The sequence below is a fragment of the Triturus cristatus genome, chromosome 2_2 (genome assembly GCF_964204655.1).
Source record: "Triturus cristatus chromosome 2_2, aTriCri1.1, whole genome shotgun sequence".
Classification (NCBI taxonomy): Eukaryota; Metazoa; Chordata; class Amphibia; order Caudata; family Salamandridae; genus Triturus; species Triturus cristatus.
In genome coordinates this window covers 631526230-631553364 of record NC_140582.1, presented here as the reverse complement: position 1 = coordinate 631553364, position 27135 = coordinate 631526230, and the positions used below count along the sequence as shown (strand labels likewise).

The 27135-nt window shown below is 44.0% G+C and overlaps 1 protein-coding gene across 1 annotated transcript in view; it reads left to right on the top strand.

The window, feature by feature from the left end:
• Positions 1 to 27135, top strand: part of LOC146862603 (kynurenine/alpha-aminoadipate aminotransferase, mitochondrial-like) — an 829492-nt gene that overhangs the window by 690272 nt on the left and 112085 nt on the right. Inside the window, exon 10 of the mRNA XM_085641832.1 lies at positions 18626 to 18722. Within this exon, the coding sequence (XP_085497958.1) occupies positions 18626 to 18722 (97 nt within the window). The remainder of the gene's footprint in view (positions 1 to 18625; positions 18723 to 27135) is intronic.

Here is a 27135-nt window from a genome sequence, read left to right as displayed (position 1 = left end):
ATACAGGTATCCTCTGTCCTCCGCCCAGTTGCCGAGGTGATGTTACTACCTAATAGTCTAAAAACATCCCTTGGGTCTTCTCCTTGGATGTTGTCATAAAAATTAATCAAAATTATGGAAAACCCCTTGTTAACTCTGATCCTTATAATATGATAATATACATTATTAAAAACTAACTCAGTTTTAACTCCTACTAGGAGGTTCGAAACATACGTACACAAACCTCCCTTAGCCCTACCATAAGCTGAGCTAACCGCTGGGGAAAAGAATGTTTTAAATCCATTAATGTGTATAGGTTCAGTTGTCCAAGTTTCCTGGAGGCTAATTACATCAAAATCGCATATCAGTTTTTCCCAATTTTCATTACCCACTTTAGACCTCAGTCCTGCAATGTTCCAACTCATAAGGGACCAAACTTCCCCGCTAGATTGATCACCATCTAAATCGTTACTATTATCAAGAGGTATTTCCTCACCACAAAATGCCTCAATTTGTGGACTATCACTAATAGGGACCGCCTTGGCTATCTCTGTTTCGGTGGAGGTATTCCGAAGCCCTTGGTCCCTTGTCTTATAACTTTTGGGAATATTCAAATCAGTGGGTATGTTGTCTCCCTTGAGTCAGTCAATATCTTCTAACCCCTGCAGGATCTGAAATCTATTTGCTAAAGGGATTTTAAAATTTGGGCTAACATTGCCTCTATGTCTGAACCTATAATTCCCAGAATACCAGGTATCATCTCTCCTTAAATCCAATAACGGGTAGAAATAGGTTAAATCTAGAGTGTGAATTCTGCCAGTATTATAGTTTGGTTCCCATTGACAAATGTAACTCACAGCTCTTCTGTCCCTCAAGTTTATGATAATACAATCTCCTTGAATATCTTTATGCCTCTGTCCAATCCAGTGTACCCTCCTAACATTTAGAATTTCTACACGAGTTTGTCCAGGCAATGGCCTATTGTGATTCAGCCAGTAAATTACCTTATTCTTGAGTTCCTGATAGTTTTCTATCTTTCCGTCACTCAACTCCGGTACCCCGGTCAACACTACTGTATAGGGTAATGACTGTGGAGGGAGGTCAATATGTATTTTCTTGTCCTTGTCATTCTGTTTATAAATGTTTTGGTCTGCCATTCCCTCCTTCTCACCATATCCCTTGCCTTTCTCTTTTTCAATTCTTTTTTCACCAGTATCTATTTTATTCAACATGTTTTTCCCCATAGATATAATAAGGGGTGCATCATCCTTCTTGCTCCTTTCAGATAGAGTCGCTGCTGTTGATGTGTGCGGTACATTAATAGCAACATCATCTGCACTGGTAGTGCTTACTGCAGCTTGAGATTTAATCAATGCGCCAAGATTTCCCAAAGTTTCTACAGTACCTACCCCTTGCTTTTCTAAGCACACAATTTTATCAAAAAGGGTCTTTAATCTTCCTACCACTGGCAATATCAGGGACTTCATTACCTGCTCTATTTTCATCATAAAATCTACCAAATCACTCAGTGTAATGGCTTCTTGTAAGGTGGAGTTTTCTTCAATACTATTTAGTGGCTTTCTTTTAACTCCATTCTCTTTGCGAGGGGGTAAAACAGATTTCCTATTTTTCCCTTTTGATTTCCCTTTCTTGCGCACAATCTGCGCCACTTTTGTTTTTGGTCTACTGTCCTGTACCTCCTGCAGGGAGGTTACACCAATTGTCGAACCCATAGTGTTTATATCTTCATTCTCACAAATAATTATCTCCTCCCTATGATCAGAGACATTATTTGTATTAGATTGTCCCTCACTTGGTCCTAATCTAGGAGTTAGAGACAACCTATTATCTCGATTCATAAACTCATCAGGAGGTGTACTTTGTGAAATTACAACACAATTCGGGTCCTTGACCGGGAAGTCCGCATAAGAGGCCATTAATATAGATTCTTGCGACAATTGCATACTCAGCATAGCATTGGAGCGATCCTCTGTGTCCTGTTGCTGTTGCGCTAACAAACATAGACTAGGAGGTAGTGATAGCCGCCTCTCAGTGCTCTCAATAGCATTGGCAACTACTCCAATTGTTTTTTGCAACATCCTGTCTATTGCTGTTAGACTTGGAAGAGGAGTCTTGGCAGGGACTTTAGTTTTAACAGATGAGCGAGTGGCCATCCGTGTAGTTTTCCCCATTATTCTCAATCAACGTACGCTCAGTATATACACTTCACCACTTAGATTATGCAAGCAGCTAAATACCTGTAATACAGGTCAAGGGGGGTGGCCCGGCCCGGCCTCCTTTGGCCCCGGACGGCCAGAGACGGCCCGCCCTCTGCCCGGGCTCAGCCCGGCGCCGCCCGCGCGCGTCCCGCGACGCGGAGGGAGCCGCGGCTTTTGAAGCGCCTCCGGGCGCGCTAACACCAGGAAGTGGGCGGGGCAGCGGTGATTCACGGGAGCTGTAGTCTCCCCCAACGGCGGCCTACGATGTCGTGGAGGCGGCGGGGGAGACACACAGCGTGGGCACCCCGTCCAGGCAGCAGCAGTTCGGCGTTTCCCAGGCGCAGGTAAGGCACAGCGCGATGTGGCAGTGAAAAGCGGCACCCCCCGCTCCACCGAGGGAGCCGCGGCTTTTGAAGCGCCTCCGGGCGCGCTAACACCAGGAAGTGGGCGGGGCAGCGGTGATTCACGGGAGCTGTAGTCTCCCCCAACGGCGGCCTACGATGTCGTGGAGGCGGCGGGGGAGACACACAGCGTGGGCACCCCGTCCAGGCAGCAGCAGTTCGGCGTTTCCCAGGCGCAGGTAAGGCACAGCGCGATGTGGCAGTGAAAAGCGGCACCCCCCGCTCCACCGAGGGAGCCGCGGCTTTTGAAGCGCCTCCGGGCGCGCTAACACCAGGAAGTGGGCGGGGCAGCGGTGATTCACGGGAGCTGTAGTCTCCCCCAACGGCGGCCTACGATGTCGTGGAGGCGGCGGGGGAGACACACAGCGTGGGCACCCCGTCCAGGCAGCAGCAGTTCGGCGTTTCCCAGGCGCAGGTAAGGCACAGCGCGATGTGGCAGTGAAAAGCGGCACCCCCCGCTCCACCGAGGGAGCCGCGGCTTTTGAAGCGCCTCCGGGCGCGCTAACACCAGGAAGTGGGCGGGGCAGCGGTGATTCACGGGAGCTGTAGTCTCCCCCAATGGCGGCCTACGATGTCGTGGAGGCGGCGGGGGAGACACACAGCGTGGGCACCCCGTCCAGGCAGCAGCAGTTCGGCGTTTCCCAGGCGCAGGTAAGGCACAGCGCGATGTGGCAGTGAAAAGCGGCACCCCCCGCTCCACCGAGGGAGCCGCGGCTTTTGAAGCGCCTCCGGGCGCGCTAACACCAGGAAGTGGGCGGGGCAGCGGTTATTCACGGGAGCTGTAGTCTCCCCCAACGGCGGCCTACGATGTCGTGGAGGCGGCGGGGGAGACACACAGCGTGGGCACCCCGTCCAGGCAGCAGCAGTTCGGCGTTTCCCAGGCGCAGGTAAGGCACAGCGCGATGTGGCAGTGAAAAGCGGCACCCCCCGCTCCACCGAGGGAGCCGCGGCTTCTGAAGCGCCTCCGGGCGCGCTAACACCAGGAAGTGGGCGGGGCAGCGGTGATTCACGGGAGCTGTAGTCTCCCCCAACGGCGGCCTACGATGTCGTGGAGGCGGCGGGGGAGACACACAGCGTGGGCACCCCGTCCAGGCAGCAGCAGTTCGGCGTTTCCCAGGCGCAGGTAAGGCACAGCGCGATGTGGCAGTGAAAAGCGGCACCCCCTGGATTGAGGCGTCCTGCAACTTGCAAACTACGTAGGAGCACTTAGCTGTGGACTATGTGAGGTGCAGTGATGTGGAGAAGAAGTAAGAGAAGTCTGAAAAATACCTAACTAGTCAGCTACTATTTCATTCCCACCCCTAGCTGGTATGGTTAAAATCAGAGGTTAATACCAAGGAGAAACCTGACCTTAATGAGTTTGGTTCCCCTAGTATTGCATCCGTATCAACATGTTTCGAGCTGTCCCATACAAGCTCTTCATCAGGACTACACGGGGTCCAGCCCTGTGCGTGCCACCCCTAATAAATCCTATAATGAGGATACAGTGAAGTGCACACCTAATGTGCATACACAAAATACATATGGTTACTTAATGATACTCCGTATCTGTAAAAGAAGATGCAAAGAGATAAATTAAAAACAACTGCTTCCCACCAGACAAGCCAGCAGGCCATATAGGCGTGTAAATACATGCAGCTCCTTACCTAGATCAATGTGCCCGTATATAGTGGGTGCACTTGGTGTCTATGTTATGTGCTCATCTAGTGTGAAGTGAATGTGTCACACTCGATGCCAGTGAAAACACACTTAATGAAAACTAGTGAGAAAGGGCACCCCTGGCCCGATTCACAGAATGATCTTAAGACAAAATCCTAAACTTACTACTTTTGGTATTCACAGAATGCACTTACTACTTTTGGTATTCACAGAATGGATTTACGACTACTAACCCTACATCCACACTTGGGCTGGAGATTCTGGCCCGGAGGCGGAGATTCTGGCCCGGAGGCGGAGATTCTGGCCCGGAAGCGGAGATTCTGGCCCGGAGGCGGGACTTCTGGCCCGGAGGCGAAGATTCTGGCCCGGAGGCGGAGATTCTGGCCCGGAGGCGGAGATTCTGGCCCGGAGGCGGAGATTCTGGCCCGGAGGTGGGACTTCTGGCCCGGAGGTGGGACTTCCGGCCCGGAGGTGGGGATTCCAGACCGGAGGTGGAGATTTTGGCCATGGATAAATCTCCGCCACCAGCCGGAATCCCCACCTCCGGCCCGGAAGTCCCACCTCCGGGCCGGAATCTCCGCCTCCGGGCCGGAATCTCCGGCCCAAGTGCGGACGTAAAGTTGGTAGTCGTAAATCCATTCTGTGAATACCAAAAGTAGTAAGTGCATTCTGTGAATACCAAAAGTAATACGTTTAGGATTTTGTCTTAAGTTAGTTCTGTGAATCGGGCCCCATGTGATCAACAACACGTAAAATACATGTAGCATAGGATGACACGTACTTACTGATGGTCAACAACAGAGGTAGAGGGGCTTGTAGTCACACCCTAGAAATGGAGATAAGACACTTATTTAGCTGTTTTGTTCTAAAGATAAAAAGAAAAAAAACGGTGGATGGCAATTCCTCACCGGAGTACAGCAAGGCCCCCTTCTCTTTGTACTTAAAAAAACATAAAAGAATACAAAAATATATATATTACCAACAAAGAAGGTCAGTACCTTTCCCCTCCCAGTGTTCCTCTTCTGAACATCATACTGAGGTTTGCTCTCTGCCATCTCCAATGAGTATTTGGTGGTGGTGTTTGGTTTTTCAGATGTTCCATGTCAACTTCTATTGCGGGGTTTCAAGACGTTTACCACATTACTATGGTGGGTATTGGCACAGAACACCACACGCTCCCTAGCTCTGTCCTTCCATCTAGGAGCATTATTATGGAGCATATCTACTTCCCCACTTCACGTCACAAATGTGTATGCCTACAAGCAATCCAGTACCTCTAAGTTCTCATTCAGATGTGGTTTCCGGTTTTGGCAGTCAATTAGCCTTGCCATTGTTCTTTCCTCATGTAACTGTTCCGAGAAAAATATTTTCACAAAAGTCTAAATTGATGTCACTGACTGATAATTCCTATGGACTGCCTTCTGGAACATTGTGTATGTTTTTTCACTGAGTCACTAACTATAGGTAACGCCCACAGCCTTGGCCCTGTTCTATTGGTAATAATCCGATCTGAGCTACTTGACCATGTCCCCTCTAAAAATTTAAAAAAGCAACCACCTCAGACCAGTTTCTGCCTTGTTGAGGAAAAGAGCTACTTCAGTCCTAGGCAGAGTGAGATACAGGACCCAAATCTGGGCACAACCTTTGTACTTAGGGTAGCTCACTGAGACATACAAAGAAGTGATGGGTGAAATGATTGAAATTATTTCAGACGCTGTAATTGTTTGTGGTGCCTTACCCAGAAAGCAAACAAATGAAAACCTATGGAATTGGATGCAGAGATGGTAAATATACTCTTGCTGTACACTACAATTCAGTACATGCCAATTATGGTGACATTGGAATTATATGCCACGCTCTAGAAATTGTCAATATTCCACAACGTGGGGGCAATAGAGTGGCCTTATTACGCTAACAAGAGGCAACATGGCTCAACAAACGTAGGGCTCTGATTGTGGCTTTAATGTTGACAGAGAATCATATATTTTTTTGGCCATGTAATAACAATTCTTGGCATCAGCTCGAAATGCTTAAGGTTCAGATGGGGACACTTTGCACTGTACAAGTAGATGTTTGTGATGGATATCTTCTTTATTATTCTCATTATAACTCAATCTCCGTATGACTGATCATGTTAAACTTGTGTACAGTTGTGGTGTTATATTTTTAATAATGAGGCGTATTTTTACAATCTTTCCACATATACGTATTAGAGCTTATATGTAGCACTTTATGTATCACTTATGTTTGCTTACTAACATTTCTTTAAGATAAAAATAATACCAGTTTGTCCTTGGGTGTCTTTTTAACCAAGACTACTGAGGGTCACTCACGTAGACATGATCTTTGGGTATCTTGGAGTTATATTGGTTGTGTGTTTGTTTGTCTTAGTTATTCTAAAGAATTCATTTTTTTAGCGGTGATTGGGTACTGTCATCACTGGTTATGACCATGGGGACTTGATTTGTTTCCCCATTAATAATCGCAGTGTGATTCTTTAGAGGTATCTGACTTGCAACATGCCTTCAGATGGCGGTGTTATATTTCTTCGTGTTTGACTGATTTTAGCCTATTTTCTGGTTTTGTTTGTCCTTTTTTTATTTTTTATTATTTGGTATTGTATTAATGAAATGTTTGTCCTTGAAGGCAGCCACCCAATCATTTTGGATTTGGCTCGTACTATTCCCGGATGCGAATTTTGACATTGGGGTGAGTATATATTTTTGATAACATCTGGGGCCCTATTATGTATAGGGCGCACTTTCCCTGGTTGCGCCAGGCGCACAATAAAATGGGTGCACCGGGTGCAGACAGGGAAAGTGTGCCCTATTACATAGAATGTGCTGCCCCAGGGTAGCTGCGAACTTACGCTGCCCTAGGGGCAGCACATTCAGGTGAAAAATGGATGAGCTTTGAAGCAGCTATTCCATGTTTCTCTGTACAGGGGGCAACTTGTCTGCACTTTTAAAGGGAATTAGAGAACCTCTTGCAGGCGGGTGCAGTGAGTGACTTCACGCACCTGCAAGGGGATTTCTGGGGAGGTCCATAGGACCCCTTTACCCCCCTCCAGCGGGCTGCTATCAGGGGACGCACCTTTTAGGTGTCCCCTGATAGCTTCTTTGCCTCTGCGCCAGAGTCTATACTATGGCACAGGCGCAGAAGCAAAGGGATTCCCTCATTTGCATGGGGCAATGAGAAAGTGCTTGCACTGTAGGTGTGCCAGCACTTTCAATATTACAGAAGGGGCCCCTTCCGTAATACCAAAGTACACTGGGGGTGCCCAAAGAGGGTGCAAACACCTGTTGCGCCCCGGGGCACTTTGTGTAATACGGCCCCTGGTGTGGATGAATTGTCTTTGGCTTCATGATAATTGATCTCAACTTAGTATCTTGAAGGTGTATGGCAAAAAGGTAGCTGCATATATAGCAGTAGCACTGATTCTCAATATGTGCTAATATGGCAGCGATGTGGTCTCTATGTTCATGTGACCTTAGCGTATATTCTTGTTTGGTTTCTTCTTTTCTGTTGTGAGGCACTGCATCATTTAAAGCGTGTCTCAGATAATAGCAGCTCAACTATTTTTTTTATTTCGGCTCGAATGTTTCCCGGGTGTGGATTGTGACATCAGGGGTGAGTATTTACTGATAATAGTCTGTGGTGTATATATTTCTTTACTTTGTTACAACTATTTTGTTTCTATATCCTTCCTGAGGTGTGTGCTGCTTCAATGTTGTCCCCTTATAATTGATTAGGTGTGAGTTAGAGTGTTTTTAGACTTCGATGGATATTCGTAAATATCACACCAAGCACTGTACGTACTGTGCTGCTGGGGTGATAAGACTTAGGCAACATAGCAAAAACTGCTATTCCAACACCGGTTGCTGTTATATGGATGAGCAGTAATTAGCATGATGTTTGGATTTAAATCATATCCTTAAATGGTCAGATTAAGTCTGAGTCTCACTGCACTTTATTGGGTAATACGATATGATCGTATGTTCTTTCTTTTTGTTTTGGGTATTGAGTTCTATGAGGGACGAACCCTGACTTTAACTGAGTGCTGATTTCATGGGGTATAGCTCTATTTCATGTTTTAATTGTTATGGTTTTTTTTTACATATCTAGTGTTTAATATTTTGTTTCTTATCAGGGGTCTCTTGACAGCACTGCACTTAACAGCGTGACTTTTCCTGTTGTTGCAGGCATTCTACTCTGGTACAGAACTATGGGGCATATGTATCAAACGTTTTTTTAATCGCAAACGCTGCGATTCGCAAAAAACCAGCGTTTGCGATTAAAAAATCGGTAATCGGGATGTATGAGCCAAATCCCATCGCAAAATTAAGGAATTGCTAATTTAGCGATTTCTTAATTTTGCGTAAGCATTTAAGAAATCGCAGATTGCGATTTCTTAAATGATATGTAAAAAGCACCCAAGTTGCGCGAATTATCCTTAAGAAATCGCAAATTACCACCAACTTCCAGTTGGTGGTAATTTGCGATTTCCTTTCAAAATGCACTTTTTTGAATTTTACAAAGTGCCACGTGGCGCTCATACATGCCCTTAGGGCATGTATGTGCGCCATATGCACACACATGCTCATTTCAGGGGTGCATCAGGGTGTCATCATGACACCCTTGCACCCTTGAAATTATTCTCAAATTGCGATTAGCAAATTGCGATTCGCTATTTGAGAATTACTTCCCATTCATTCCTATGGGTCTCCTGGCCCATAGAAATGAATGGGCAGGTATTCCTTAATTGCGATTTCGCAATTTGCTAATCGCAATTAAGGAATTTTAAGAAAAAGCAAAAAGTTTGCAATTTTTTTAATACATCCCGTTTTGCAATTCTCAAATAGCGATTCTTTAAAAATCGCTATTTGAGAATCGCAAATGGTGATGTTGATACATATGCCCCTATGCTTGGAAACATAGAACATCAGTAATGTACCGTACCACCTCAGTGTCTATGATTCAGAGTCCGACTAGCTATAGCGAATCACTTGCCCTCCTAACCTGAACAGAGAAACAAGTGAACTGGCACCCCAGAACACAACACTCTCGACTCTCTCAGGGATCACAGTAACAGGACACACTCTTTTGCTCTTTCACTCGTACTCATCCACAAAAGATACCAGGAGATGCAAAGGAAGTTTAGAATATTTATTCAAACTATTGTGTTTGAAATACAGTATACGTGCCACTATTAGAAAACAAATGCATAATAAAAATGCTGTTAGCATGGTTAACAATCCGTATACCATGAAAAGCCATGTCATTGTATAGGACAGAGTGACCTAAACACCCTCCCCTGCTACTCAAGCTAGATGATTATATATGAAAGATCCCTGGGATTACTGGCAAACCCCGTACCTTAACATACAAAGATGCACGCTCTACATCTCAGCAGATGCAGTGCTCTTGTCCAGAGCTCTTGTTCCATGTGTCTGTTTTTGGCACATTTACTCATCTATATGATAGAACATATGTGCACATAAACAACAGCTGCATTCTTGTGTTATGTCTTGGTGCTAGTGCCTGGCCAGAAAGAATGACAAGGGACACTGTTGTTTAACCTTGTCTATTGTGTTCAAAATCCTAGGAAAAGAACAGACTGCAAAATCATATGCAGTTTCCGTGTGAAAGTACAATGTGGCTCAAAAGCAAATGTGTTTATATAATATTGTGTACAATGGAAAATAAGTCCTACAGCGTGCACAGTTAGGCTAACATTGGGAAAACTACAATGGGCCATGCAGAAAACACACAGCACTGTGCGTATCAGAACATTGTCACTATGCATCTCATTGATGTGGCTAATTTTATGCCTTTATTTTTCATTCATTGTAAGTTGCTCTTTACATCTGGTGGGCTATAATGTTGTATTTTTAAGAGTAATTGCTAGCATTGCTTCGGTTTAATGATATGAACTTCAAAGTGGATTTTTATGAACATTTGAATTCCTACTTTGCTGTGTGATCATTTCATTTGGGGTATACCTAATAACATAGATTTTCGGTATCCTAGAAGATAATGACTTATTTTTGTCTGGTCGCATTTCTATTAGGTGATGGTGACTTACTTTTCACTGATGGCTTGCAACTTTCTTGTTTACACTTCACACGTTGGTGGTCTTGTGTTTTTTGGTTATGGTTAAAAATCACTTTTTCATTTTTATATTTCATTCATTGTTTTTTTTTCCTGAAGGTCAGGTTTGTCTGAGTGTCAGGCTTGTCTGCGCAACTTGTTTTTTAGGTGTTTTTATTTTTGACTTTTGTTATTGCTATCAGGGGCACCAACTGAGTTCAGTGTAGTAGACTGCCACTTAGAAAGGTGCTGCTTGATGATTTTTGAAAAAGCAGGAAGCATGGTAATTGGCCTGTAATTTCAGGTCATCTGGATCAAGATCAGTCTATTTCAGTAGCAGTACAAGTACTGGAGTACCATTCCTTCAGCAAGAAAGCTGTTGGCAAAATGAAAGGTGTTAAAGTGTGTAGCATAGCAATCAAGTAGAGATCTTTTGGAGAGTCAGATTGTAGCCTCACGAGAGCAGACCCCTCTTCTGCCTATTTATAGATACAGGGGGGCTTGCTCTTGGGAGCATCTATTACCTGGGGAGGATTATGGTATGTCCATCAGGGTGGAGGAAGAAATACCTTGATAGATAGCGGTCTTTATTGGTAAAAGATGTGAACATGTTGTCACACAGAGTTATGGAAGATGGAATCTCAAATGAACAATGGCACAGGAGAGCAAAAGTAGTTTAATTTTGCACTCACCATCATCAGCATCTTATATCTATGCCTGGACAACGCATACAGTTCACCTCTGCCACACTTGCCAGATAATATTCTCTTTGTAGTCATTTGTGTCCGGTTCTGCTGGCTGCAGCATTTGCATGATCATCAGTACCTCTAGGCACAGTTACCACTGTAGTGGTGACTTGGGAATGTCTTCCATTCCCACCTCCCTCACTGTAAGTGCACACCCACTTCATCGATAAAAATCTTGCTGTCCTGCACAAATAACCAATACACTCCCTACACTGTAATTCCCTTGTCCAATTTTGCTGTGCCCTGTGTCCTCCCATCCCCAAGTATGTGCAGACCATACACTGGGAGATAGAAGAGCATACGAAAGATACAATGGTGTAATGTCCAAGAAAAAGGCATCATGTGCCCAATGGTGTTTGTGGAATATGGTAAGGGCAAAGGAAATCCCTCCTCTCTGCTAGGAATCAGGTCCAAGTTACAAGCTGTAAATTGAGACTGGGTCTAGGAAGTGATTGTAAGGTCCAGCACCCATGGTCCTTAAATATCACAGTTAAGCAGAAAAAAGATGCTGTTCATCCAGAAGAGGCAAGAAAACGAGGGAGCGATGAGAAGCTGTGGGTCGAGAACAGGAAGGAGCTGATCGACTGGATCTGAGTGAACAGAAGAGATTACCTTTACACACCCAGATGGGAGCCATGCTTCATCATTGTGCTGCTCCTCGCTGGGCCGGCGTTGCAATACCCAAAGCGCCCCTCGAAAGGGCTCTTTATCGCAGAGCTTCTGATTTGTAAGCCATACTGATGAGTGACAGGGAGGATGTAGTGATTGCAGGGTTGTGTGCTAGGTGATTTAAAATAGTCTAAGTGGTACCAAGAACAGTTTTTAAAAGGTGGTCTCCTTGACAGGACTAAATACAAGGGCACTGTAACAGGAGTGACCTAGGGTCAACATGTTTCATGCCTTATGACCCAACTGGATCTTAGGCATTTCTTGTGGACTAAATAGTTGATGCCCACCCTACACCTGATTGGGAGTGGAGGTGTGTAAAGTGAATGTGCCCAATGAAAATGCGTCAATTGTACTTGCTGCGGTAAGAGAGAAGAAAGGTCGCAATTCAGGGGTGTCACCACTGGCTCAATGGGTTGACACTCCCTTGGTAAATGTAGTATGTGGTCATAGTAAGTAAAAACATGACGAGGGTGCATTGTCACCCTGCAGTAAAATCGGCAGAGTAAAGCAAACACAACAGGCAGGTGAGCACACGTGGAGAACACAGCATAACATAAAACATACCACCAAACACATAAATAGGGCATGGTATAATGTAGGGTAGAGTATCCCAAGAGTATGTAATAAGGATCTTACCCTATTAGAGTAGTAACTGTGACCCTTAAGGTACAGGCAGAGGGCCACGCTTAGCTGTGGAGATAAACTGGTAAGAAATTGGTGCACCAATTAGGAGTTGGCTAAAGGAAAATAGATAAAAGATGCATATGTACTACAGGTTTGCTAGTACTCACGTGGTCCCATGCGGTAATTTACCCGTAACCTACCCTCCTGCCATCCTGAAGGTAGTGGATGAGGCCCGGGAGTGGGTTTTAAAAGATATCGGGATTGGCCCCAGGTGTGTGAATGAGAGTGATCACACATGTGCTGGTTATTCCAGTCAGGTTGGCGATGGCTAGACCGCCCCTCGGAAGACACCAATAGATGTGAATGCCATGTCAGGTGGGAAGCGTGTCTCATTGTCATGGTGATGGATAGCATGTACCCATATGTCGAGACTGCTAGAAGTCTCAGCTAAGCCTGCGATAGGTACCGGCATCGGCTGGAGTGTACAGGGTGTGGTTCCCAATGCAGCGCATAGGTGCTCATTCGGAAACACAGCTGAGTCCCCATTTGATGTTGGCGCTGGCTGGTGCATGCGTGAGCTGTCTTCCTTTCTCTTCAAAACACCTGAGGAAGACTTCAAAATACCAGGACACATCATGAACACTCTTCAAAGTAGGACTCTACACACTTTAGAAAACCAAAATACAACATAAAGAAAGCTGAACACTCATTTGCCAAGAAAAAGGGAATATTTACTGCAGCAAGTTCCCATATATCAAATGGCAATAATGCACAGGTAAAATAAATGCATACAGTGAATGTATATACACAAGAATAGATGAATAGAAAGATGACTGCATGTACACAAGAATGAGTAATTAGAACTTGGAATACTTCACGGGCTGTCTATTTAGCATCATCTTTTACCAGCATGACTGGGCAACCCATTGGCAGTAGCAGCAGGTAGGTCTCAAATGGGCACAATAAGCCCTAGGCAGCACGTCTGCTCCCAGGAGAGTTCCCGTCAAAGTGCCAAGAGATCTCCGTCTTTAGACTTTTTACTAACATGGAGAGAGACTTCTAGAAGCTCCCCCTCCCTTCATCTGCACTGTAGGTGCTGGGTACACTCTCTGCGTCAAGGTCACTCACCGGAGCTGGCCAGGCTCTAATGAGAGCTGAGGCAGAATTCTTCACATTCTCATCCTTAGACACTGTATGCATCCCACATCATCTGTTCTAACAGCTTATCTTTTTCGGTCAGTGAAGTGAGAAACAAAAACAATCTGCATATGTGCAAGTAACTTGGGCCTGCCTGCATTCGCAGCTGAATGGCAGGGTCAGCCAAACACAAGATGAAACTGTGCTCACAAAATGTAATTAGAATGAAATGGAGTCAATGTTGATGCATGATCTCAAAATGTATAACTGCCTGAAGCATTACACTCCACCCCTTGACCATTGACTCATAATTAGCATAACTTATAGGTGTAAAAGTCATAGCTCTAGGATGAAAAAATTTACTGGTGGTAACTGACTCTGACTGTCCCTGGGCTCTGCCTAACCAGACCCAGTGCCAGTGCTATGCTGAAAAGTCACTTAGAATACAGTGTAAAGACCTACATACACTGGGATACACTATGGGTTATGGAACCCCTATAAGGCCCTAGTACATAATAGGACAGAGGATCCAAACTACCTTTAAGTCCCTAGTATATAATAGGGCATGGCAGTTTACAGGCCAGCAGACCTTTTTGCACTTGCATATGTGCACTGCTGAGGCCTGAGGTAAGTTTAAAAGCCGCCCTATTTTTCAGGACTGCTTTTAAAATGCAAATTGTACCAAAACTCAACTTTTGCGTTTGAGGCACTTAAAAATTAATCAACGACAATGTGTTGCGCCTTATTAGATACACCCAGGGCCTCCCCTAGGTGTTCCAGTGGTGGTGGCGGGGGGTGGGGATGTTCAGATATTTATAAGGAAGACCCTTATAAAATACTTTTTATATGTCTTGGAATGAGTGAAATTGCACATTTCACTCCCCACATTGTAGTAAAGTGGTTCCCAAAATCGACTTTTGTGCTAGGAGCACTGTGGAGTGAGGATCTCGAATATCTTTGCATATTCAGAACGCCTAAGGTCTCCTCTACGTGTTCCAGGGGTGTGGGGTCCTGTAGATATAGGCAGAGTCCTTATAAGCCCTGATGTAGGAAAAAGTGCCTAAGGAATTTCCCCCATTGCAAATCTGCAGCCACATAGGTTAACATGGAAAGAATTTATTCTTTATTACTTCCTGCCAAGAAAATCTGAAAAATATCATTCAAGCACTCACTATAACGGTATTGATGAATCCAACAATATGCCATTGTTGAACTTATCCTAAAATGTACAGACACGAAGTAATAGGACTTTCTTTCCTTAAGGCAAATGTAATCCTTCCAGTGATCTTTCCCGATTGGTCAGAGTTGAGTGGATTTGCCAGGCTGCTTCGACGAGGTGATAAGTAGTCCCTGGGGTTAAATAGACATTCTGGGAGGAGAGGTTTATGCTCCATAGGAATCCCAGAGCCAGGGGGAGGTGTTGTAAACAATATTCTTCAATAGAAGGAGGAGACAGGCAGGAGAAACCAGTTTCATTTACACCACTACTCTTTGAACACAGGCAGATGGCAGGTTTAAGGAAGGAATGTGCCGAGGCAAGGGGGAGAAGGAGAATATGGAGATTAGCCATACTGGAGGTTGAATTAGACAGCTCTTGTCTCTCTGCTGAGACTTCAGACATGTTGAATTTTGGAGGAATAGTGCTTTCTAGGAGACCATTGTGTCACACTTTAGAGGAAACGGTCATGCTCTGGGGTGTCGTCCTGCACCTCATTGGACAGGCCTGCCCTCCTGAGTGACCCCAGAGAACACTGAAAAGGTATTTGAGAGGGGCAGTGCCTCTCAGCTCTGCTGCTTGAAGAAGAAGAAGTATTGCCTAGCTGGAAACTTGATTTACACCATCAGGACCTGCATTCTGACTGACTGCGCCTACTGCATTATCTGGAACTACAGCCCTTTGGACGTACCTTGTTTCAAGATAAATAAAGAGTGGGCTCCCTGCAAGCTACAGGTTAACAGAGCTCACCTGCATCAACTCCACGAAGAGTACCCTGCCTGGACTGTATCCAGTGGACTTTTTTTGGCCAGGTGCATTATGGGAATTGTGGTTCCAAACTTTCAAGGGCCATCTTGGAGATTACAGACCCTTGGATTGTGTTTTGGACATTTTGGACCCCCAAGAGGAACTTCAGAAAGAAGTTGCAGACACTTGAGAAAGTTTGGTGAATGTTTGTGAATAAGCTCCAGAGGGAGACCGTACTCCCACAGAAAGGCAATTCGGTGAACCCTCACTGAATCCGGCCTTTGGAGGAGGCTGCACGACGACTGGTGAGAAATCCTCCAGAAAAGTTTCTAAGTGTGAAGGTAAAATCTTGACCGGGACCTCCCGCTTAGTGTATTTCACCAGGCTAGTTAAAGTTGCTAACATTGAGCGATGTAACAGAAATGGGCCCTGGTGCAACCCTTCTTCAGCCATCAGCGTGTCTTACGGCACTGGGGTCCCCCTCCCTGTATAAGTCCCCCACATCATGGATCCCCACCATTCCCCATTGAGATAGTTCTGTCACTGTTGTAACTGTGTCTGGGTGTACCCAGTAATAGCAGAGCAGGCGAGTATGACTTTGCGCTTCTGATGATAATTAGGGACCTGCGGTAGCAGCGATACACCATGTCAAGCAGTAGGGGAGCCGGAGGTTTGCCCTTCGCACAAGGATGAAATGACTTTGTGAGGGCATTAAGGGACCAAGGAGAAGTGGAGGGGGCTGTGTCTGACAAGTTGGGGCTGGACAACCAAGCAGGCAAGGTAGTATTGTTCCATGTTGGGTAACGCCATGCCACCCCAATCAGTAGGTAAGTATAACTTTTTGATGGCTGCTCGACAACGGGAATTGCCAAATAGGAAGTACCTGATGGATGCGCTCCAGGGCAAGAATGAAGGGTGGGGGGATGTGTAAGGGGAAATTAGTGAAGTAATACTGAAGTCTTGGCAGTACCACTATTTTAATGAGCACCACCCGGCCCATGACCGTTAGCAGGAGCATGCTCCAAATAGACATCCCGGACCTGAGAGATGTTACCGTCATGTCTAGGTTGCCCTCCGCGATCCAAAGTTAACTCATTAAATGTAATGAGGTAACCCAGTGTTAGACAATGGGAGAGAAAGGCCTTGCAGCAGGGAAAAACGACTTTGGGAGTTTTTCACTACCAGGTCCTGTAAAACGTAAATACACATGTCCTACATTTCACATACTTAGGGCCTACCTTAGGGGCGACCTACAGGTATTAAAAGGGAAGGTTCAGACTGAGCAAAAAGTTGATTTTGCTGATAGCTGGTCACCATTGGTTAACCAGAGGAGCTGGCCTAACGGCTAGGGCGGTCGACCTTAAATCTGGGGAACTCGGTTTGAGTCTCAGCAATGACGCTGAACATCCTGTGATTCTGGGCAAATCACTTAATCTCCCCGTGCCTAACAAAAATGAATGTGTCCTCATGTAACGCAACTGGTGCTATGTAAAGCGCTCTGATACCCGATTCGGGCTATATAAAACTCAGTAAAAAAAAAAAGTGCCCAACCTTAAGGCCCATATGCTTCCGATTTGAACCAAATCAACAATAGTAAGATGATTAATATAAACAAGATTAATGCTCTTCAGTGCTTCAATTAGCTTTATTGAAGATGTTGACATCAGTGTTCAAACTTCAAACAAAATGTTGCTTCACATTTGCAAAAACAGAGGGGGATATGTACAAGGAAGTGGCGTAGAGAGGCGTTAGCCTTCCTGGCTTAACGCCTCTCTCTGCCACTTCTGAAACGCAAGGCTGCACCATATTTACAAGAATTCCCCCTGCAATGGCACTAAATTTGGCAACTTAGTGCCAACATCAGGCACCCTTGCACCATAGTGCAACGGAGTCTGCGTGCTGTGGAGGATTGTTTATGTGTGGGAAGGTGTCCCTTCCTGCACATAAACAATCCTAAAATGCCATTCTGACACTGTCATGTGTGCTGATTCGTGCAGCACAAATGAAAGTCCCAAAACGGCATTTTTTTAAAAAAGGATGGATAAAGCAAAAACTCGGAGAAATAATGCATTCCTCCTTGTTTCGCCAACTTAAGACCAGGTTTTACCTGGTTGTAATTTTAACGTTTCCTCCTATGTACGCCACCCTTGTACATAGGGGGCAGCGTCAAAATGAATGGGTGTTGCGGCGGAACGCCCACCGCAACACCCAGTGCCCACCCCTTTAACCATAGCGTGAAAGGGGGCCTTATTTACAAGGCAGCTTTACACTGCCTTGTAAATAAGACGCAGCCCCGATCACCACCACGTCAGAGAAAGTGACGTGGGGTGGCGATAGGGGCTTGTCCATATGCCCCAGAGTCTGCCAATTCATGATTCTTTGCTTTTAAGCAGTCATGTCTAAAATCCAATGCATTTTGGGCAAACCCTTCATCAGGCCTAACTGAGAAGTTGAAATGAGAAAGAAAAGGTTTATTCTGGACAGTTTGTAGGGAGCTGGGGGAAATGCTACAGAAACGAAACCGTATTACATGCAACACATGAGTCCAAATGCTGGTTCTCCATGCTAAAATAACACCTCAACAAAAAACCTCCATACGTGGTGTGTTAGTGATGGTATGACATGCAACATGTGCAACCAGAAAGTGTTTAATCTCCATGCAATATTAAACCATGCAAACGCAACATGTTATCGTGATGTTCCATGAATGAAATGTTAGAAAGGATACACAGCGAGAGATCAGGTGCAACACCAGTGCTGTTAAACAGCTGGAATCTAAAAGGTGCCGCCCACGCACCCTATATGTATATATTAAAACAAGTTCTGGATTAACAAGTATTTCAGCATTGCACACATGTGTCTAATAGGTCATGTGGACCTAAAAATATGATATAAATATACTTAATGAATGCATCTGATCGATTTCAGCTAATCTTCCGGAACCTGCCATATAATATATAGGATTATTTGCAGAGCCACTCCCTAATGAGATCTAGTTTATCTACTAACGTGAATGTAATCAAATAAAGAAAAGTACTGAAATGTATTATTAACCAGACACATATTAACAAAAAAAGCTAAAACCAAAATGTAGAATTAATTTGTTTATAATACTGCAAATAATAATTCCTTCTTCAGTTTAAGGATAGGCTTTCTAACTGGCCCGAAACCTCTGATTCAAAAAGTAATTCTGCACGTGCAGAGTTCGACGATGCACGTCAGCACATTCACACAGGTAAGTGTTATTTTATTATTTACATCAGAAATGTAATGGTTTAAGTAATTTGGAAGTGTTTTATTAACATTTTATAACGTGAATTAATGTGTTTCATCATTGTAACATTTGGTCATATATAAACATCTCCATAAACTGTGAAATGTGTTAAAAATCTATTTACTGTGGACAGGGTGTGGCTTGGAGCCCTAGTAATATGGCGGCTCCCCTCTGAGCTCGTAGTTCTCTCAATGTAAGTTATTTTCAACTTTATTTCTGTCTGGATTGGCTGGGAGAGAACCTTAGCGGTGTGCTGAACTTCGATTCCTGTTTAGGCAGGCTAATGTGATGGGATTTCGCCCTATTTTAGAGCAGAGATGATATTTGCGTCTCGAAGATAGCGGCGCGGACATGGTGGCCCGTAGGTAAAGGTTTAAGAAGTAGCGCTCTCACCATCCTATACAGACCTCTACCATGCATACCTGAGCAGCGCCACAGAACCAGAAACCTCTGCCGGAGCTCCGTCAGAAGATGCTCCAGTGGACACTGGGTGAAGCTCGAATAACTACCCACCTTCAAGTGAATGCCTCTGCAAGCATAAGTATAAATAGTCATGGCTGACCTTCAAGTACTTAAGTCTGGGCAGCACTCCTGGATCTGAGGGTCTATCGATCCTGAGTGGTTGGATATGACTACTCCAACATCCTTTACAAATCCACGAAGGAACCATTCCACCAGGCTGCACAGCCATGAATTGGTTTGAATCCAATGAATCAATTTCATGCTTTACTCTTATTTTTTCTTCATTATTTGACCATTTAATTTTATCCACTCTTGACTTATTCTCAATTCATTGTATTCAATCTGTATCTTGACTTTGATTTTTCACAAAAGCGCAGGAGTGCAAAATGGGTTTCACATACCACATGGGTTTATTGTAACAACCCAATGCATTTCGGGAAATTAATTCCCTTCTTCAGGGGCATCTATAAATACAAATGCAGGTTTTAGCCATATTCATTAACTCTATGCAACACTTCTCTACATTAAAAACAAAACTTCATCAGTTAAAAGCTTCAATCATATTTTCATGTTTTCTAAACCATGTGCGCAATAAATCAACCCGAACACAAAAGCCACCAACATAGTGCATCCCATTCATTTACATGCTCTCCTTAGTCTCGTAAGTTAAGTCCAGCGTTTCATTCACTAATCAGTCCTCTCTTTCTGTCTCCAACATCATGCCACTGATGGCATCTCTGAGGCTTGTGGACCTCCTTGGTCCCCAACATCTGTGCTGCCACGCTGCACAATGATGGCTTAAAGATACGGGGCCATATGTAGGAAGCCAAATACCGGTCGGTAACGGCCGATTTTCTGTAAATATCCCGTTACCGACCGGTATTTAGGCTTTTGGTATGTAGGGGGCATATTTCAGGATTCGGTAATTTACCAAATCGGTAACATTACCGAATCGGTAATTTTACCAATTCGGTAAATACCGAATCCTGAAATGATATGTAGGGGGAGTGTGTCGTTGGTGTGGGGATTCGTTATTTACGACCAACTAAAAGTTGATGGTAAATGACGAATACCTGTAAAAAAGCATTTTTTTTCCATTTGAAGTGTGCAATGTGGCAGACATACATGCCCTTAGGGCATGTGTGTGCGCCACATGTGTACACATGGACGAATCAGGGGTGCAACAGGGTGTCAATGTGACACCCTGCCACCCATGATGATGCCTCCCCCATTACCGATTCAGTATTTACCGAATCAGTAATGGCAACTGGCTTCCCATTCATTCCTATGGGCCTCCAGGCCCATAGGAATGAATGGGAAGCCAGTTGCCATTACCGAATCGTTAAATACCGATTCTAAAATACCGACATATACCGAATCGGTAATTATTTACCTACATTACATTTACCGATTCATAAATACCGAATCGGTAAAATTCGGTATTTAAGAATCGGTAAATGTAATTTACCTACATATGGCCCACGGTGTGGGTTTGAACAACTGTCGCTTGTGGGATGATGGTAATCCTGCTTTTCATTGCCCACCACATTTAATGAGTTGAACTCTGATTAATATTGTTGTTGTGTACATCTTGCTATATCCTATAATTACCTATCCCACTTCAAAGCATATCAACATCACCTAGTATCACCTTAATAAAGTTCTTGCTCTACATTGGTACTCTGCTGCTCTTTATTATGGCAATCCATAAAGATCACGGAGATCACAAAGAACGCAAATAAAAATATATGAAAGGCGACCTGAAAAGAACAAAACAAGAATCACAAATACTGGACTCACCTGTTTAACAAAAGGCAGATCATTCTTCCACATTGGAGGCTATATTAAATAAACTGAAAAAAGTGCATGTCAGTGCCCAAAGCTCCAGAACTAACCTGGTATTACTGTAGGTGAACATTGCGGAAATCTGATTTTGTTGCAAAGATTCTGCTCTGGAACAGAACTATGCTTGGAACCATAGAACATTAGTCTGCAGGGACTGAGTCCCCATACCACCTCAGTATCTATGAGTGCAAGTCAAAATAGCTATAGTGCCTCACTTGCCCTCCAAACCTTACCAGATAACAGGGACGGCTCCTCCGCTAAGGCGGAGGAGTGTCAAGCCACTTAAGACAAACTTAAGACAAATTTAAGACAGACTTAAGCCAGACTTAAGACTGACTTAAGACTGACTTAAGACTGACTTAAGACTGACTTAAGACTGACTTAAGACTGACTTAAGACAGACTTAAGACAGACTTAAGACAAACTTAAGACAGACTTAAGACAGACTTAAGACAGACTTAAGACAGACTTAAGACAAACTTAAGACAAAATCCTAACTTCTGTGAATACCAAAAGTAGTAAGTTTAGGATTTTGTCTTAAGTTAGTTCTGTGAATCGGGCCCTAGGTGTTATTCTTGCACTTCAGTTGTACCGGTCACTCCTACCTCGTACATCAACAGAACACTTTATAGACTACTGCGATTGCCATTTTAAAGCATGGTCGGCAGTCTGTGCTTCAGGACCCCGTGAGCTTCATAAGGTGTTTGCTGGTGTGGACACACAGCCCAAAACAGGCTGGGCCCGATTCACAGAACTAACTTAAGACAAAATCCTAAACTTACTACCATTTTGGTATTCACAGAAGGCACTTACTCATTTTGGTATTCACAGAAGGCACTTACTCATTTCGGTATTCACAGAAGTTAGGAGTCCTAACTTTAGGACTCCTAAATACCTTCTGTGAATACCGAAAGTCTTAAAATTAGGATTTTTCTCAGTTTAGTAGTAGTATAGTTAGGACTCCTAACTTTAGGACTCCTAAATGCCATCTGTGAATACCGAAAGTCTTAAAATTAGGATTTTTCTCAATTTAATAGTAGTAAAGTTAGGACTCCTAACTTTAGGACTCCTAAATAGCTTCTGTGAATACCGAAAGCCTTAAAATTGGGATTTTCTCAGTTTAGTAGTAGTAAAGTTAGGAGTCCTAACTTTAGGACTCCTAAACTGAGAAAAATCCTAATTTTAAGACTTCTGTGAATACCGAAGTGAGTAAGTATCTTCTGTGAATACCAAAATGAGTAAGTGCCTTTTGTGAATACGAAAATGGTAGTAAGTTTAGGATCGGTGAATCGGGCCCCCAGCTTCTTGTCTTAATGTGGAATACTTTGATTTTTGCTTTTAAAAACTGAATTGCTTACTTGCACATTATTCTCACATAGCCACTTTACCCGGTATTACCACACCCACTCTGCCACAGTTACACTGCCTGCATTGATTCATGCACATATCTCACTTTAGCCTTAGGGATCTCCTGTTGCAGGGATTCTGCACCTACACAGAACTATGCACAGGAAAACAGGTTCTCGGTGTATAGGGGTGTACCAACCTACCACCTTAGTACCCCAAATCCCCAAACTGACTAGCTATAATGTCTCATTTGTTCTCCTCCAAAATCACAAAGGAATTGTGGTAGCAAGACATACCCTTTCCCTTGCTCACTCGTACTTGTCCACAATAAGAATGGTCAGTCACTGTTATAGTTTAAAATGTTTATTTTAACAATTGTGCTCTATAATGGGGTATACGAGCCACTACCTGCAGTGAAATGCATAAACTTAGAACAGTTAGCATTGTTACAATTCCATAGAATATAAAGGGGGATGTCATTATGTATAGACAGTAGAAAAAGCACTATAAGGCCTAACCCCCCTCCCCTTGGTAAGGTGTCTATTATATAAAAGAAGATCTCTGGGCTTTGTCAGCAGACCCTCTACCTTAGTGCTTAGATGGAAGCTTTACATCATAGGAACCACATAGCTCTTCTCCCTGTAAAGGACCCTCTCTAAGTGTCTGTCAGAAGAACATGCATCCCTGCAATATCAAAGCATGAGTCTCCAGCAGTGCAGCTGTGTTAGCATGTTTTGTCTAAATGCTAGGAACTGACCCGAACAGAAAAACAAGGGGCATTGTTTATCAACCTTGCACATCGTTTTCAGACTAAACTCCAAGAGCAGGCAGAGAGCTCAAAGTAGACAGTTCTCATGTGAAAGGCACAAACAGAGTCTTGCACAACAAAGTCATGTACTAACATGCGCAAAAGCAGTATCATGGCAGCCGTGCTCATGTCAACTTAGCAATGTCAACAATGACCCTAACGGCCCTATAACAACCCAGTCCGCATCGGCTTACGCTATTTGCGCAGAGGGAGCAAACAGAACACTTTACAGATTACTGTGACTGCCATTTAAAGCACGGTGGGCAGTCTACTCTTCCTGACACTGAGGGCTACATGAGATGCATCCCGGCATGGATCCACAGCCCGAAACAGATTGCTGCTCTTCTTAATGTAGAATTATTTGATCGCATTTAACATTTTTATTTGTATTTTAAACTGCTTGCTATGAACATTACTCTAACGTAGCCACTTTACCCAGTACTACCGCACCTGCTCTGCCTCAATTTTCCTGCCCACAATGATTTATGCACAATTTGCATGTTAGCCTTAGGGATCCCTGGTCCACCCTGGCGTTTGAGTGGAGGAAACCAACAGAAAACTTTACAGACTACTGCAACTGCCATTTTAAAGTGCGGTCTGCAGTCTAGTCTACGTGACACTGAGGGCTACATGGAATGCTTCCAGGCACGGATGTGCATTCAACTCGCAGTGCTGCTGCACCAAAGGGGCAATAAAGGCAAGCCACATGAACCCGTCCACGCCAGAATGAAACCAGCCACCGGGAACCCTGCTTCTTTTTAACAAGGTTGAACTATGGGATCTTCTTGCCACTAATCAACCGGACATCTATTTTATCTCTGAAACATGGCTAAATCCGTCAGCACCTCACTGTATCTCTATAGCATTTCCCCCTGAGTACAGGTGTGATTAGATTAGATAGAGAGTCTAAAGTTGGAGGTGGAGTTGCTATCACCTTCCGCAATCCAATAATAATCATTTTATTGGATTCTCTTCTCACTGACTGTGTTGAGATACTTCCGGGTTCTGTCTGGAAGGTTACCTTAGTTTACAGCCCCGTGATCAAAAAAGATTCTAGCTTCTGAGAACTTTACGCTGATGGGTGACTTTAACTCTCATGAAGAGCCAGACTCCAATCCAGAAACCTTACTTCTGCTTTCAGATTTTGTGTCGCTAGGACTGTATCAAAATGTATCTGGCCCCACTCACATAGCGGTTCATACTTTGGACCTTATTTTTCCCAAGTCGACAAATCTACAGGTAAATTCTCAATCCCACTGAACTGGACAGATCATTTTTTCATTAATGACCAGCTCCACATAGGGAAACCGACTGGCCACAAGGTGGAGGGCCCCAGAATGATTAGGCTTAGGAGGGGGTTTTGCTTACTTCTTTTATGCCTTTCTTTCCCACCCAACCCTCCATAATGCACTCAGACGTTAAAATCACCCTGAAAGACTTCCTGGTCTCCTTTTCACAGGCTTTAGATGATCCTACTCCAGCCATACTAAGCTGCCCAAAGTCGAATAAGGCCCTTTACCCCTGGTATTCAGAAGATCTTAAAGAGGAAAAATCAGCATGTAGAAAATGTGAAAGGAGATGGCACACTACAAAATCCCCCTCTGATAAAGTTGCCTATAAATCGCCATTAGGAACCTACCAGAAAAACATTAGGGGAGCTTGCAGGTCCAATATAGTGAATAGGATTAAAAATGCTGGATATTTGACCAAGGAATATGAGGTGTTAAAAGAGTTTACCAAGCCTACTGGTTGCACCTCTTCCTTCCCAGCATCCCAATCTCTGTGCGATGCCCTCACAGATCACTTGGCATAACAATTTCTAACATTTGTCTTAACATTACACAGGCAAATTCCCTCTCTCAATACCCACTTGGCTCTTTTACATGAAGTTTAACCCATCACTTTAGAGCAAGTCCTAGTCCAGATGAACAAAGTCAAATCCCTCTCCCTACACATCACGGTGACCGTGGCTCTTGCACTTCTGACTATTACTTAACTGTTTAACCACTCTATTAGTACTGAAACCCTTCCTTCGAGCTGGAAAGCAGTTTAGGTCATGCTAATCCTAAAGAAACTTAATGTGGACCCCCTTGAGCTCCAACTACAGGGAGATATCGCTGCTTCTATATCTCAGTGAAATATTAGAGACTTTGATAAACAAGTAATTTATGTCTCTATCAGAAAACCAATCCCTTTTAGATTCTTCTCAGCCAGGTTTTCGTGCCTCCTACAGTACAGAAACTGTGCTAGTGCCAGTGTTAGATACCGTCAGACTCTCTTGACGAAGATCTCCCAGCACATGCTCAGGAAGGCATTCCATTGGTTGCCCCTCCAAACCAGGAAAACCATTACTCAGCCACTGATATAAGCTGCCTAGACTATTGCCACACCCCTATGGTTGCGGCAAAGTAGGCTCTTTTGTATAAACTTCAAGTGTTTCAGGAAACAGCTGCCCACTTGGTCTGTACACTCCCTCCCCTTACCCATTCCGAACCCACTCTAAACTCCCTGCACATGCTGCCAGTGACAAAAACCTTCCTTGCTCAAGCTCCATTGCCTAGTCTCTGTCTGGCAACGGCCCCCTCTATTTACGAAAGAAACTGCAGCCCTACCTGCCCACTCATAATCTCAGGTCCAGAGGACAATGGTTGTTACACTGTAGTGCATACGTACGGTCAGAAGTGGTGGGAGATCTTTCTTCTACCTCGCTTCCCACCACTGGAACAGATTGCTGTTACACATTCAGTCCGGCCCTGATTTGGACAGATTTAAAAACCTGCTCTAAACTTGGCTCTTCTCTAACTCTATCTTCCTGTTTATGTGCCACAGCTTCAAGAGACCCCTTTGGGGATGATTCGTTCTACGCTTTACAATCCTTTAACATAACATAACATCAATATGATACTTCATTGTCAACTACTCTATGATTATTTTTGAGTGTTTACCTTACCCCATCACTATGACACACATCGCCTATATATACTTGTGAAAATCTTATTATGTTGAGCTATACAAACAATCCAATAATGCTACAAAAGAAGACCTCTGGAGAGGAAGGAGATCCTTGAGGCTGTCAAACACATACAGAAGGTAAGGCCCCTGGCCCTGGCAGCCTTTCCGTCAGTTTCTACAAAGCCTTCTCATACTTGCTTATTTTTGCTTATTTTTCCACTGGAGGCTGCGCTAAATCACTTTGCAATGTTAGGGAGATTGTTGCGTACTGCTACTGTTGCAAATATTGCAGTGATTCTAAAATTCTGAAAAGTGTTAAAGATCATATAGAAACAAAAAACCTTATATTTATTTCAGTACTCAATATGGAAGAAAAATATATGCGAACATTTATGATTCACCTATGACTAAGATGATACTTAATTCATAGTAAGGTTTCTTGAAGGACAGACTGACCAGGGACAATATTTACATCTTCCGTCATGTCACTGAAAGAGCCCCCATATACAACTCACCTGCAGCTGCTATAGCCCTTAACGCTGGAAAAGCTTTTGATAAGGTCACTTGGACTTCCCTAGTAGCAGTTCTTACTTGGTGTGGTATTGGTGGAGCTTTCATAAAGATGACTATGTACTTGAAGGCAAACCCCTCTGCAAGAAATAAAATAACAGTTACAAATCAAAATAATTTTCATTCCATAAGGTATACAGAAGGATTACTCTCTATCCACCCCTGTTCCTTATCACTATAGACCTACTCCTACAACTACTAAACAACTCACCCAATGTTAAGGGTTTCTCTTTTCAGAATATTCAAAACACAACAGCTGCTTGTGCTCACAATATATAATTTTTTACAGAAGATGCTGATTCTGCTATCCCAATACCAAAACTGGGTTTGGGCTCAAATCAGTAAGGCCAAGCCTCCATCAAACCAAATAACAACAATAATGCCAATACT